This window comes from Aethalodelphis obliquidens, unplaced genomic scaffold, assembly GCF_003676395.1.
Source record: "Aethalodelphis obliquidens isolate GAN/ISIS:26980383/991018 unplaced genomic scaffold, ASM367639v1 scaffold39, whole genome shotgun sequence".
NCBI lineage: Eukaryota > Metazoa > Chordata > Mammalia > Artiodactyla > Delphinidae > Aethalodelphis > Aethalodelphis obliquidens.
The window spans coordinates 8,956,851-8,972,742 of NW_020837983.1; the positions used below are offsets into that span (position 1 = coordinate 8,956,851).

Sequence of the window (15,892 nt, forward strand, 5' to 3'; positions counted from 1 at the left end):
TTTTAAAACCTTTATAGGTGACTTTGATATACACCCACAGCTAAGATTAGCTCCAGAAGACAGATGACATATCCTTCAGGAAACTTCTTTAAATATTAATTTTCTTATTCAAAATTTTCAAAGGTGTTAAATTAGCAATGAGTTGAAGGTTATGTTCACTGAAAAGCACATAGAAAATGTATTTTATCTTACAATCTACACTAAGTAATCAACAATTCTAAGGGTAGGACTGGCAGCTCCTATGAAAATTAGAGATTCTAATCTGGGCAGCTACATAAAAGGGCAGCTCTAGCTCTCTTTAGGGGGTGGGTCAAGGCAACACCTTTGGGGAAAGGTAAAATTCTCTTCAAAAAATATTTTGTGGCCCATTCTAATACACAATCAAGCAAACGTATCAAAGTCCAACAATTCTATATCATTAAAAATGGCCTCAATAATTTTAACCTAGAAAAATATTTAAGCAGATAGACCTAAACAGCTATCTTAAGGACATACACCCGAATACAGTTTCTATCAATCACTCAACATTCATTCACTGACCCTCTACTCAAGCCAAGCATTAGACCAGACAAACCAGACAGACACAATTCTGACTCTCCTCTAGCACATCCCAGCAAGAGATACACAGGTATTAGAGAAGTAAATCCACAAGTAAATATAATTAATAACTGTGGTAAGAAAAGAAGGAGGAGTGCTATGAGATAAACTGGCTGAGACTTTATTTTGCATTCATCATTTCTGCAAATAAAATTGTTCCTAGTTCATATGGAAGAATGGAATAGCACACATATTCCATCGTAGCCCCTGACTTGGGAAGCACTGGCGTATATGAAAAAACTTGGAATGTAGACATGGGTGAGCTTTAACAACAAAATATCCCCCCTCCATTGGTGGCTGTGGATTACAAATTACATTTGGAAAAGAAAGAAATGCTTAAACCCCAAAGTTTATACGTAATAATGGCCTACTACTGGTCATCCTCTGATATCTTCTGCATCAATACTTTAAAGCACTTATAACATCTTATAATTGCTTTGTCATTGACTTTTATCTGCCTCCCCTAAAAGAAAAGAAGCTCCATGAGGATAGGTGCCAGTCTGCCTTGCTCTCCATTTTATCCTCAGTACCTCCCTTCCTGTATGCACAAACAAAAGGAATGAATAAGTAAACAAATTAACAGTCACAGAAAAATTAACAAAAGGGACCTAATTCAGGCCTCCCCAAAGGAATAACATTTAAACTAGAGTCAAAGGTCGGCTAGAAGTTAACCAGTTATAAAGAGCATTCAGGTACCAAGAACTGTCTGTACAAAGGCCCTGAGGAGAGAAAAAGAGCAAATCATTTTCAAGGGATCAGTATGCCTAGAATAAAGTGAGTGAAAAATGAGGTAGAACACAATGTTGCTGCAGATGGAGGCAGGAGCTGATAACGAAGGGCCTCAAAAACAAGGTAAGGAGATTGGGCTTCAACAGATATTCAAGAGAAGAATTTTAAGCAGAGGAATGACATGATCTAATTTATACTTTCAAGATTCCTCTGGCTACTGCTTCAAAGCTGGATTGTAGGAAAGCAAATATGGACACGGGTAGACCAGTTAGAAGGTTCTGTTGGTCTGTGTATGCAAGAGATTGTATTAAGTGTATCTTTTTATTTTCTGTATTTGTGCTGCTTTGACATCTGGGACCTACTGACAAAGTCTCCACTGTTCCTCTCTCAGGGTTAGCTAATTCCTAGAGATAGCATCTGTGAGCGTACCTTTCACATGCAAACAAGCCAATCGGGAGTTTCATACTCTCAACTACCTCCAGGGCCACCATTTCCCAGCCTTAATCACCCCAGGGCCATATACCAGACAACCAAGGACAGCCCCAGATCACAAAGAAATTATTTAATCTAGCCAATCCTAAACCTGTTTACTCAATTTCACCCATTCCTTCCCACAGAAACCACAATAATGGCTCTTGCCCACATTTCCCCCTCTCCCTCTGCCTCCTAACTGACCCTGGTGCTTCCCTGTATGGGTCCCCCTCTCTCACCCGCACCCTTCTCAGATCTGGAAGTATAACAAGCTATCTCCTGATATGCTGGTCTCATCATACCTGAATAATAATAAAACCTACATTTTAAAAAGCAGATCGTGGCTTGGAGTAGAAAACAAATTCAAGAGATATTTTCAAGGTACACTCGACACAATTTGATTATGATATAAACTGACAAGTTAGAAGACAGTAAAAGCAAGTCTTCTACTGTGTTTTATCCACTGTGTCTCCCTTCAACTGCACACTGAATATAAATTTAAGACTGGCAAATTAAAGATTACAATCTAAAGCCAACACTTTGAAAAATTACAAACACAGAAACAAATAAGCAGGGAGTTCAAGACCTGGGACTTCTAAGCCAGTCTGTTTCCACTGACACAGACGTTGTTCATTCATAATTCATTCCTGTATCATATAAAAGTAATCAACAAACATTCACTGAACAACATACATAGCCTAGTGGCAGATGCTAGGGAGAAAAATTCGTAGACTTTAGCGACAAAGAATAAAAGGCAGTCCAGACAATGGGGAACCCATGAAGGAGTTTATGCAAGAAAATAATACAATTAAATAGCCTTTAAAGAGGATTATCCAGTGCAGGATTGTGAGGGGCCAAAAGGTGATAGTGTTCATACTAGCGGGCAAGTTAGCTAACCGTACAATTATTTAGATACACTAACATCTATTTTTTTAGCCACACATTGATTATTAAAGGCTGGAGAGGAAGCAGGGAGAGCTCACTTCAAAACACTAGCTCAGTGTTACTTTTAATTTTAAGCAACACAAAGTTTTAGTTCAGCCATAAGGCCTAGGAATCTTGACTAAGCCACCATATGGACTTACAGGACATATGAGAATCCAGCAATTCTATGTATTCTTGGCACAGTTAAATAGTTAAATATGACTCTGAAAATTCCAGTGGGTGGAGGGACATGGAAGACGCAAGTCAAATTACAGCATACACCAGGAAGCAAAAGTGAAACATGATGCCTCAATAACTGGGGCAAAACTCATGAGGCACAGTCTACCCCCTTCCCCTGTGCCATTCCCCTACCTTTCATTCTCCTGTCCCATTCATTCCCTTTCCCCTATTTAACACCTTCAGCCCAATAAAACTACATAGCATGTTCCTCTCTTTTTTCTTTTTTTTCTTTTTTGGCTTCCTCTCATCTCATGCCTAATGTATCATACCCTTGCCATTCCTCTGTCTCCATTTCATATCCCCTCTAAACCCTTATTCTAACGGTCTTCCTCTAGTATCACAACTCAAAATAGTAGTATAAAAAGAGAAGTGAGGAAAAAACAGAGAAACCAGAGGGAAAAAAATAGAAAAAGCACTACAAACTTCCTTATGTATTTGTACCTTATATAGACACTACTGTGGTACAAGTTATTTGGACTGAATCATTGTTTAAGCTTCTTATAGAGATTCAAATGTTAATTTTTCCTGTCTAAAAGTTAATTAACATTTTTATGTTAACGTGAATTTCATCTTAATTGAAGAAAATCGTGTATTGCTAAAGGTATCTTTTAATAGACTTTGATTTTTTATGGCAGGTTTAGGTTCACAGCAAAACTGAGTGAAAGGTACAGAGCTTTCTCATATGCCCCCTGCGCCCACACGTGCACAGCCTGTCCGTTATCCACATCCCCACCAGACTGGGATGTTTGTTACAAGTGATGGATCTACACTGACACAACACTGTCACCCAATCCATACTTTACATTAGGATCCACTCTTGGTGTTGTACATTCTTTGGGTTTCAACTGTATACACCATTACAGTATCATACAGAGTAATTTCACTGCTCTACCTATTCATCCCCCCCCCCCCCCCTAACCCCCGGCAACCACTGATCTTTTTATTGTCCCTATCGTTTTGCCTTTTCCAGGATGTCATACGGTTGAAATCATACAGTATATGTAGCCTTTCCAGATCGTCCTCTTTCACTAGTAATATCCGTTTAAGTTCCCTCTATGTATTTTCATAGCTTGATAGCTCATTTCTTTTTAGTGCTGAATAATATTCCATTGTCTAGATGTACCACAGTTTATGCATCCACCTACTGAAGGACATCTTGGCTGGTTCTAAGGTTTTGGTAATTATGAATAAAACTGATATAAACATCCATGTGCAGGTATTTGTGTGGATGTAAGTTTTTAACTCCTTTGGGTAAATATCAAGGAGCCAGATTGCTGGATCATATGGTTAAAAGTATGTTTAGTTTTGGAAAAAAAACTGTCAAAAACTGACTTCTCCACTGGCAATATTATTATGCATTCCCACCAGCAATGAATCGAAGTTCCTGTTGCTCCACATCCTCACCAGCATTTGGTGTTATCAGTGTTCCAGATTTTGGGCATTCTAATAGGTGTGTAGTGGCATCTCATTGTTTTAATTTGCATTTCTCTGATGACATATGATGTGAAGCATCTTTTCATATGCTTATTTGCCATCTGTATATCTTCTCTCGTGAGGTGTCTGTTAAGGTTTTTGGCCCATTTTTTAATTGGGTTATTTGTATTCTTGTTGAGTTTTTTAAATTCTTTGTATATTTTGGATAACACTCCTTTATCAGATAAGTCTTTTGCAAATATTTTCTAAGGTGTATTTTTTAATGTTGCCATTATAAGCATGTGATAATTAAAATACTAAAGAAATGGCTATTTTTCATTACATACGTTTCATTAACATCCTTCTACCATCTTAACAGTGTTCTAAACTTAATAGGGGTAGTATAGTGTTTTCACAAAGGCAACATAAATATTCTCCTATGAAAACTGAATTGTTTCCAATATAATTCTAAATCACAGCAATTTATTTCTTGGCCCACCCAAAAACAAATACATAGAGATGAACTGATAAAAACTGCCAAAGTTAATCACAAATCCTTCAGTATGGTGAGTTTCAATTTTATTTACTTATTTTTTTCATCAGAAACAGTGTTCAAATGGAATCTCACCCAGAAACATCAGCAAACAGAACACACGGGACAGGAGCTGCTCTGGTAGAAAGAAGCCTCTGAGCAAACAAGCTAGAAATGCGCTATTCCTACCACATGGACCGCCTCTCCTCTTTGCCTAGTAAATCTAAGTCATCCTTTAGAACTCAGCTTGGGTATGATCTCCCTGAGGAAGCTTTCCCTGAATCCCCAATAGTGAGGCATTACGTATGTCTTGCAACCCATACAGTTCCCCATATTTACCCCATCAGAGGTCTTATCACACTATACTGAAACGGCCTGTCCATTCATTTGTCTTGCCCATCTGACTGAAAGTCCTTCCAAAGTCTGGCTCATTCATTGTTATATCTCTTATGCGCAGCACGTAAGGGCTACCAGCAGGAGTAGGTACTCAATATATTAGTTGAATAAATTTATTTACATAATATATATATTTAATTTATATTATATACATATATAAATAAAATAGGTGAATAATTGTGTGCCCTGATGCATGCATTAACAAAACATTTCTCTTGGTTTAGATATGAGAAATTCCTTCTCTAGAGTGTCAGTACTAGGAATGTAGAAGCTGTGTCAATTGTGGTTCCCTTATATCCACATGACCTGGCACATAGTATTCAAAAGTAATGCTGACCAGCTCTTGCCTCCATCTCTAGCACTGCCTTGAGAATGAGTACTTTACTTTGAACTGTTGGAATCACTGTATAGACATTGCTTTCTTCAGCACTGGCCCTGGAGTCAGCAAATGTGGGTCCTTACAGTATCCTAGTCATTAACTAGCTACGATCTAGGACAATTCATGTAAAATCTCTACGTCTCATTTTCTGTACCCATAAAATAGTTCTTAATTATGCTTTAGCACCAGAAGACTTTTCTCAAATAAAATTTTAGAATGAGCTCCAACATAGAAAAAAAGATAAAAGCAAGGGCTAAGTTTCTCACTCTGCTCAATTCTTCACTGTTTGAGGAAAATACCCCTAGAAGCACCTCCTTAGAGCAGAGTACATTTGAAAAACTCTAAACTAAAGTACACCTACAGTCGGGACTTCCCTGGTGGTCCAGTGGTTAACAGTCCATGCGTCCACTGCAGGGGGCACGGGTTCGGTCCCTGGTCAGGGAAGATCCCACATGCCGCAAGGTGCGGCCAAAAAATAAAAAATTAATTAAAAAATTAAAAAAAAATAAAGTACACCTACAGAAGTCTAGTCTACAACCAATATTCTATGATTCAAACATTCAACAAATACTTACTGAATGCCTACTCTGTGTCAAGCACTGGACTAGACACAGAAGATTCAACAATAAACAATGCAGATGGGTTCCCTCAAATATTTACGCCAAAATGCAGTATTGAACAATTTAGTACTCACTAAAATGAACAAAAAAATTAAAACACCCTCTCGTCTCTTTTTAGAGTGTAGAAAGCAAGACAATTTGCCAATTGCCCAAATAGCTGCATAGACTTAAGAAAATATATCAATTTCAGAAATACAAATTTCATTTTCTCTAACCAAAATTCCACTCTTTTATGTCGGAATTTTTCAATTTGTACTGTTTTCTTCCAAATCATTTTTATGCCAGTTCTCATTAACACATCTGCATTGACACAAGTAAGTAGTAGCTAAAAATGTAATGCTTGTTCCTGCCATTTCCCAGTTTTTCACTTACCTTATCTTTTAGCACTTTTAGGATCTTTTAACCAACCAATTTTGTTTTTTGATCCTTCACTATTTCCTGAGTTCAGTATGAATATAAAAGTGAAATCTAGAAGACAGGTTCCATTTTTTTTATCAATATTTGTTTTACCATTTCATTCAACAAATATTTGAGAAGCACTTACTATGTACAAGGCATTCTGCTACAAAGTGGTACAAAATTTCTAGAATTTATTCACGTTTTCTACCCCTTTAATTCACTACTTTTCTTTCCCCTTAGTAGTTTCAAGTACATAACAAGAACAACGATCAGATTTCCCTAGGGTCCCCTCAACCGACAACGCTCTTTCACATACTCCTTATCCATACCTTATTTATTCACATTCGTTTAACAAAAAGTACAGTGCTAGGCATTGTGATGTATGCTAAGAAATATGATTCCTTCTCTCAAGGAGTGAAGAAAGGATAAAGATAGTGAAGACATTTCAGAAGGAGACTCTACAAGAATTAGTGTCATCAGAGGTATCAGAAAAAGAAACAGATGAATTCTCAGTTTTGTTGTTGAAAGACTAAGTACATGATGATGCTATTAACAAAACAGGAATTTGAAAGGCTTATCTGCAACAATTAAAAATTTGGTTTTAGAATGTTAAATGTAAAGTTGCTTCTGGATATTCCAGTTGAGTCATTCAGGCAAGAATTAGTAATACCTGTCAATACATGAGCAGACACTATGTTGCAGGATCCAAGGGCACTTAGTAAGTCATAATCCCAAACTCAAAGAATTAAAGAGTCAGGTGACAGAGAATACAAATAAACAGATGCTTAAAAGAGAAACTCAGGTAAGAGAGAAGCCTGGAAGCATAAGCACTGGCCAGATCATGAAGGCCCTTGAATGCCATCCTTAGGAGACAGGATCTAGCTAAGCAATGGGGAGCCACTTAAGGGTTTTAAACAGAGAATGGCTTGATTAGGTTTGCATTTTAGAAAGAACACTCTAGCTTCAGGGAAAAAAATGGGTTGGAGTAGGCAAAAATGAAAGACAAAGTGAACACACAGGAAGCTGTTGCAGAAATCTGAGGAAGAACTGATGGGTACCAAGATGCACAAAGGTTAGGAGATGTATAATGGGTAGTATCTGAGACACCGTGCCCTTCCTAGAACACACTCAATTAAAACCTCTAAAGCACAACATTAGTACCTGAACTATTTTTAACCATTATAATAAAATAATAATAGCAACATGCAAATATTAAGCACCTGAAGAGCCCAGCACTACACTATGCTCAATCTTTCCTTATCTACATCAAACTATGGGAACCACATTCTTATCAAGTTACCAAATTAACAGAGGTCTGGAAAAACTCTGCAATTATATATTTTGACCTGGGAGCTGAGGAATGTATTATTTCTTCTATAACCACTTGAATTTCCAGTTATATAGCCTTCATGGAAAATATGTAATATAATCTAAATATACAGCACCACAATAAAGAAGAGCAAAACTGAACAGACCCAAGCAACAAAGTTCCTCTAGGACAATTCAGTCGCTTCATTAGCCAAAGAGCTTACAGTATATGTATCTTACATACCGTTGGAAAAGGAAGTTTTCCATAGATCTCTTACTAATAGGGCCCTGATTTGATTAGGGATGACAATGTGTCCAGACTCCCCTACGTTCGCCAGCTCTAACTCACTGTGTGACTCAATTCTGATGAATAAAATATAAACTGAGGGTTTCTGGGAAAGCCCTGTCCCACTTCTTCTCTTCTTCCTCCTGTCTGGAATGTAGACAAAATGCTGGAGCTGGAGCAGCTCTCTTGCAACCATGAGATAATAAGCATGAGAACAAAGACCACATGCTAAGGATGGCACAGTGTAAGAAAAAGCCTATCACAGTTGTTACTTCGTTGCTGCTATATTAAGCCTATCTCTAGACCTTTTATAAAGGGAGAATAATAAATCCCTCTTTGATTAAATAACTACAGGCCTAACACAGTCCTAATTTATACACTCTGCATCCCTTATAAAGGCCAGGCTACTTACTAGGGTATATAAGATACTTCATTATCAGCTCCATTTACCTATCCAAACTCATTTCATATCACTCTGTCTCTTACTTTCCACTGCAGTAATTCTAAACCTTGTCAGAACAGCACATAACAGTGAGCTATTTTTCACCTTTCTACCTTTAATTCTCTTTACAGTCTCTCATCCCTCTATTTCCTCACCAAATTTACTCTTCCTCTGCATTCCAGACTTCCTGACTCCTGGCAGAGGTAGGTGCCCTGCCTCTTGTTCTCAGATCTCCTCATGTACCAGTCAGTATAATGACTGTGCTGACTACAGCTATTTGCTTAAGTATCTGTCTTCCCAACTAGATTACCAGCCCCTCAAGAAGAAAAACAATGTCTTAGTTCCCTTGATATTCCTAGATCCTGGCACAGTACCTGGCTCAGTAAATGTCTGTTAAATAAATTAGAGTTACATAAGACATGACTGCTTTTAATTAGTAAAAACAATTAAATCAAAAGGATGGTTAAATGACTTTTCCTTAATATCAAAAACTAATTTTCACCCATAAATTTTCCCTGAAAATGAAAAAAGGGCTTGAGTATTTTCTTTCACCACATTTGCTTTATAATATCATTTGTGCTTTAGAGCTGAAAGTCCTAAAGACAACCCTACAAAGCTATTCTCATCTTCCTTGAAACATGAGTCTCCCTTCCGATGGGAAGGCAGAAGAGAAAACTAAACAAATGACCAAAGAACACATTTTATTATACATTATTAGCAAAACTTATCAAAATGAAGGTAAAGAAATAAAATCTCTACAAACCTGTCACATTGCTGCATTATGGAAATTTCTTTGATTATTTCCTGAAGATCTGACTCAACAGGTACTTGTTTAATTGCCACAACTTGACCAGATTCCTTATGTATTGCTTTAAACACACTTCCGTAAGACCTAAAAGAAACCAAGACATTTCTTTATTTTTCCCCTTTCAAACATCATAACTATTAGAGAAAAATGGTCTATTATGAGTTTTTACATGTAGTCTTTTCTTTTTTTATTTTTCTTAAATTTTTATTGGACTATAGTTGATTTACAATGTTGTGTTAGTTTCAGGTGTACAGCAAAGTGAATCAGTTATATATATACATACATACACTCTTTTTTAGATTCTTTTCCTATATAGGACATTACAGAGTACTGAGTAGAGTTCCCCGTGCTATACAGTAGGTCCTTATTAGTTATCTATTTTATATATAGTATCCATGTAGTGTTTTCTAATTTAAAATACTACTTAATGGTGACAAATCAAAGTAAACAAATTAAAAAAGTGAATTATATCTTAGCTTTTTTTTTTTCTGCGGTACGCGGGCCTCTCACTGTTGTGGCCTCTCCCGCTGCGGAGCACAGGCTCTGGACGCGCAGGCTCAGCGGCCATGGCTCACGGGCCCAGCCGCTCCGCGGCATGTGGGATCTTCCCGGACCGGGGCACGAACCCATGTCCCCTGCATCGGCAGGCAGACTCTCAACCACTGCGCCACCAGGGAAGCCCTATATCTTAGCTTTAATGTTTCAATTATAGACTTAAAATTCACTAAAATCATCAAATTAATAGAAAAAGATTTGCTGATTTTTTTTGCTGATTTTTTTTGCTGATGAATGAAAGAAATAGACTTACGGTTTATCAACTCAAACAAATGCAGCGTTAAGAAGATACATAAGTAGAAGTTAAAAGAATGAAATACAGAATAAAAACAGCCAAAGTCTCATGTTAGAAGAAAAGGCTGATCTCATCTTCAACAAAATCATCCCCAAAATATCAAAGTACAATGTCTGTTCAGACTGCTTAAGAGCAACTGAAATCTTCAGCTGGAGACCACACAACACCAAAGTTAGAGAAGCAGGAAATCTGGTCCCCGCCAAGTCACAGATCCAAGGTCTCTCAAATGTTCCTTTCACTATCTTCTTCTCCTCAAGAGCAAGACCACACAAGCACAGATAAATAAAACGAGTAACAGGATCTAATGGCCACTTGCTCAAAAACTGTCTCTGCTACAACTCTTGAAACATTGCCAATAAATATTTATGTGGCTTAAAAAGCAAGAACACTGAGAGAGGGAAGCCATTTGTATTTTGAGATGATTTAGAAGATAAGGTAAAAACTGCTATCACTTACTAAATTCTTATTGTACGTCAGGTACTATGCTTGATGTTTTACAAGCATTATCAAATTCAACCCTCTCAACTGTGAGGTAAAATACTATTACAGCCATTTTAAAAGATGAGGAAATGGATACCAGTGACCAGCAAGGCCAGAATTCAAACATATTCTGACTCCAAAGATCTTGTTTTCCTTACTACATTATTTCTACAGAAGAGAAAGAAGAGCAAGCTGTTAGAGACATGGAATGTTTCCTAATATTAGGAAGCTATGCAGAATCATTTCAAATATACAATCTTTTAAAATAAGTGAAAAATGAGTGACAAAGCAGTTACTTTAACAAAATGAATTGCATTCTATCCTCTGTTTCTTTGGGCTTTCTGAAGTAATTTAATTTAGTTTGATACCCAAAGTCACCTTTGGGTTTTTGTGTGAGTGTGTGTGTGTGTGTGTGTGTGTGTGCGCGCGCGCGTGTGTGTGTATAGTCCTAATTTACACACACACATACACACACACACAGGTAAACTCCACTTTTCAAAAGTTCACCTTACGCCCCTTCGCTTTTACAAAACACCTGGATTAGTACCTGTTTCGCCAACCAGAAGAAATTCGAAGAAGATTTACCCTTTTACAAAAAGAGGTGAAAAACAAAAACAGCACTCAACATGTGTTTTTGCAGGAGCCATCACAGAAGGAGAAAGTACCATGAACAGCAAGAGTGGCACCGCCAAGCTCATTCCCTGGAAACTACACTCAGCATCTCAGCATCACACTGCCTGAGCTTTGAACTGTGTCTGTGAGCATCTGTGCTTTATCTCAATTTATTCTGTGTATCCATTAGCAAGACGTGTCATAAGGTAACTGCTTGTTTGCTTTACAACATTTCAACTTACGAAAGGTTTCATAGGAACGCTCTACTTTCAGAGAGCAGGGGAAATCTGCATCTCCCCTTAGAAGCCATATCTGTGTGTGTGTGTGTATGTATGTGTGTGTATATACATGTGTGTATACATATATTTTTTTCCCTCAAAAGCTAATCTAGAATTCAGTGCTAGACTATCTATTGTCAGTTAAGCAACGCCATCAGTCCCTTCTAAGGTCTTCTTGTCACTACAAAGGAGGAAAACTGGGAACCACATTTCCCAATTTCCCTTCCCTGAATGGATCCCAGTTAAGAGTTTGACGATGCATGAAATCTAAATGGCAAAAAGTTGAGGAGAAACTATCATTCTCCAAATTTAGCTGTAGCAGATGCATTAGCAGATATAAGATACACAGTGGCTTCTTGCCGAGCTTTTTGATAATCAAGATGCTGCTGCTGCAGACTAAGATAGTTGGTGGGAGCTTCTCAAAGATTCTTAAGGATTCCAGCAGATCCCAAGTGAGCTTTCTAAGAAACACCACTTGAGTACTCCAGGCTGAGATCTTCAGCACTGGCTTCTCTGACCTTCAGTGACAAAGTCCATAACCTTTGCATCCCTGGCCCTTCCGCAAGTCATTTGAGCCCTAAATTTCATAATAAACTCTTTAAACCCAGAGTACACAGAGTAGCCTTTCTTTTCCTAACCATGTCCTGCTACCAATAGTTTTGGGGAAGGAAATGGTTCTAAGGGAAGGAATCTTAAAGATGGGAATCTTGGATTCGTTTTTTCTTAGATTTGAATACAGTGATGGCTTCAAAACAAGTGACAAACAGAACATTGATAGCCTATGGTATTTAGGGCAAAACAATTATTTAAATTACTATCCTTAGTTGCCTGGAGTCTAGGCAAAGCTTTAGAAGACCATGTATCAATTGAATGTCACAGTGAAAATAAGGGTACAAAGACTGCAGAATGGAATGGCTGCTCCTGCCTACACTGGAAAAGTCATAAAACAATTATAACAAGCTCAGGGCTTAAATTGCCAGCCCAAGACTGAGAGACCCAGAAAACTTCTGAATGCTCCAAAAGAAAGTCGTAATTTTTATATGCCCAGGACTGAGACTTCTGAAACCCAAACTCGAAGTCTAATCTTGCTGGAAGCTGAATTACATTGCAAACTGAATTCACAACATCACCAGGACTACTACGCTAAAGTTCGGTTTTTAACTGTAAAGAAAGGTACCCAGAGAATTGGTATTGGGATATTAACGTAGATTGTTATTAATCTGAATACCTGAAACCCCAACCCCTACCAAGTCTCCCTTGACAGCAAAAGCAACCCTGTCCCCTAGTCTGAGAAAATTAACCTCATGATGCCTGAAGACTCTATAAGACCTTACTTGAGGGAACTGCCTTTCAGGGAAATGCAGATCCTTTCCCAGACCACCTCTCATTGTTCCAGACCTATAATTACACTCAAATTCCCACAGACACCAGAGGAATGAATACAAAATCTGACTCAAGAGTACCTACTAGTCACACCAAAAGAGGTGTATGATTTTGTCAGTTTTTATTAGCAGAACCCTAAAGAATATGTGTGGGAAGGAATTCTAAGATTTCCAGGGAGAAAGGAATTTACTTCTAACAAACAGTTGAGAGTGTCCCTAACAGTCTGCTCAGCTAGTTAACTAAAACCCTGACTCAACAATGGCCCACATTAAGTGAGATGCCAGGGATCCTCATTACACATCAGAGGAAGGAGATCAAAGGCTCAAGTAGATGGAATACTAGAATAGATACCTCACCATGTGACCTGCTGGCCCACCCTCTAAGTATGCTCACTGAGAGAGTCCAGAGAATACTCCCTTTACTAGTGTCACTGAAAGCTGTATAGTGCAGGTCAGAGGTAACAGAGATGCCAACACTGAAATAAGTCCCCTAAATTTAATGGATGTTGGGATCCATTAAGAACTAAAGTGGCAATGTCTTTCCATCTGAGAAAAGGTGGGCATGGTAATCATAATGGGTAGCAAAGTAAGGCTGAACTACAGTTTTCTTTTTTCATACATCTAGATTTTTTTTTTTTTTTTTGCGGTACGCGGGCCTCTCACTGTTGTGGCCTCTCCCGCTGCGGAGCACGGGCTCCGGATGTGCAGGCTCAGCGGCCATGGCTCACGGGCCCAGCCGCTCCGCGGCATGTGGGATCCTCCCGGACTGGGGCACGAACCCGCGTCCCCTGCATCAGCAGGCGGACTCCCAACCACTGCACCACCAGGGAAGCCCCAACATCTAGATTTTGATTAAAGTTATGCTGGCTTCATAAAAATAACTGCAATTCTTTGTCCCTTAATGACTGGATAAAACTTAGCTGGTACTTTTTTTTTTTTTTTAAGTAAAATGAACATTTTAAAGTGTACAATTCAACAGCATTTATTGCATTCACAATGTTGTGTAATCCTTACCACCTCTATCTAGTTCCAAATCATTTGGAATCTGCTTTCTGTCTCTATGGATTTGTCCATTCTGGATACCTCATATAAATGGAATCATATGTGACTTTTTGTATCTGGCTTCTTTCACTGAATATATGATTCAAGGTTCATCCATACTGAGGCATGTATCAGTACTTCATTCTTTTTAATAGCTATATAATATTCCATTGTACAGATATATCACATTTTGTTTATCCATTCATCAAGTGATGGACATCCCCACATTTGGCTATTGTGAATACCGCTGCTATGAGCTGGTATCTTTTTTTTTTTCTTTAAAACATCTTTATTGGACTGTAATTGCTTTACAATGATGTGTTTGTTTCTGCTATATAACAAAGTGAATCAGCTATATGTGTACACATATCATGAGCTGGTATCTTTTTAATTAATAGATATTTAACTGCCTTTCCATCTTTTCTATGGTAATTGATATATCTAAGTTTAAACTTCTTTGGGAGTCAATTCACACAATTCATATTTTGTTATGGAATCATCTACTTCTAGATTTTCCAATGAGTTTTCATAGAGCAGCATTTAGTAGTCTTTTAATTCTTCAAATCGTTTCTTTACCATTGCTTGTATCTTCTTTCTTATTCCAAATCTTCAATTATTTTTGCTCTTTTTTCTTTAGTCAAAGTCAGAACTAGGTTTAACTACTTTAATGACCTGTTCAAAGAAGTATATTTTATATACATGTATTATTTCTAATTTTTTTACTTTCTATTTCATCAATTTCAGCTTTTTAGTTCATGAATTCTCTATTTCTAGTTTCTTCTGGTACATTTTATTATTTTTCTCAGTTCTTTAAATAAGCACTAAGTTATTTTATTTATTTATTTACTTACTTACTTCCTTACTTTTTGGTCTTTCTTCTTTAGTAGTAAAGAAATTTAAAACTAAATATGGTCACCTAATTACAGCTTTGCTGGATTCCATAAATATTAGTATGATTTGTTCTCTATTTCACTGTTTTCTAGATAATTTGCAATTTCCCCTTCATAGGTTACCTCAGATTATCTTTCTTAATTTCCAATAAGTGTGGGTTTTATCATATTGTTAATTATTTAGTTCTAATTTTAGTAGACTATAATTAGAAATGTAACCTGAAAAATCCCTTTTTTTAGAATTTGTTGGGGTTTTTTTGTTAGTTTTTTTAAATCAGTGGTCCATGAATATACCAAAAAATGGGGGTAGGGGGGAGGCAAGAATAGTTATATCAGTGTAAGTATAAATACATACCATATATATGGTGTGTGTGTATATATATATATGTATATATATATATATACACACACATATACATAATCAAGCTTGTTGATTATAATACTTAATCCCTTTAAGTCCTTTCTCTTTTTTCCTTATTCTGTCCAATTCAGAAAAAGATATATTAAAATCTCTCACATGAATATATTTTTATTAGATTCCCCTAATGTTTCTAATAGCTTTGCTTCAGAAATTTAACTGTCACGGCGACTGACACATATATGTTTCATTATAAGCTGTCTTTTATATCATTACCTAATATCCCTCTTTATTCTTCATTTGAATATTAACCCCTCTTTACTCACTTAAGATCTTTTAACTTTAATTTACCTGATATAAATATTGCCACTCCTGCTTTCTTTTTTGTTTTTTGGTGTGATTAGTTCTTATCTGATATCTCTAATAGGAAATACCACTATATATCTACCCTTTGTAT

The 15,892-nt window shown here is 37.1% G+C and overlaps 1 protein-coding gene across 2 annotated transcripts in view; it reads right to left on the bottom strand.

Moving 5' to 3' along the window:
• The window catches only part of STK3 (serine/threonine kinase 3), a 321,732-nt gene that overhangs the window by 249,755 nt on the left and 56,085 nt on the right, over positions 1-15,892 (bottom strand). For both annotated transcript variants that reach the window (XM_027131492.1, XM_027131491.1), the window contains exon 3: positions 9,500-9,628. In XM_027131492.1, coding sequence (XP_026987293.1) covers positions 9,500-9,628 — 129 coding nt within the window. The remainder of the gene's footprint in view (positions 1-9,499; positions 9,629-15,892) is intronic.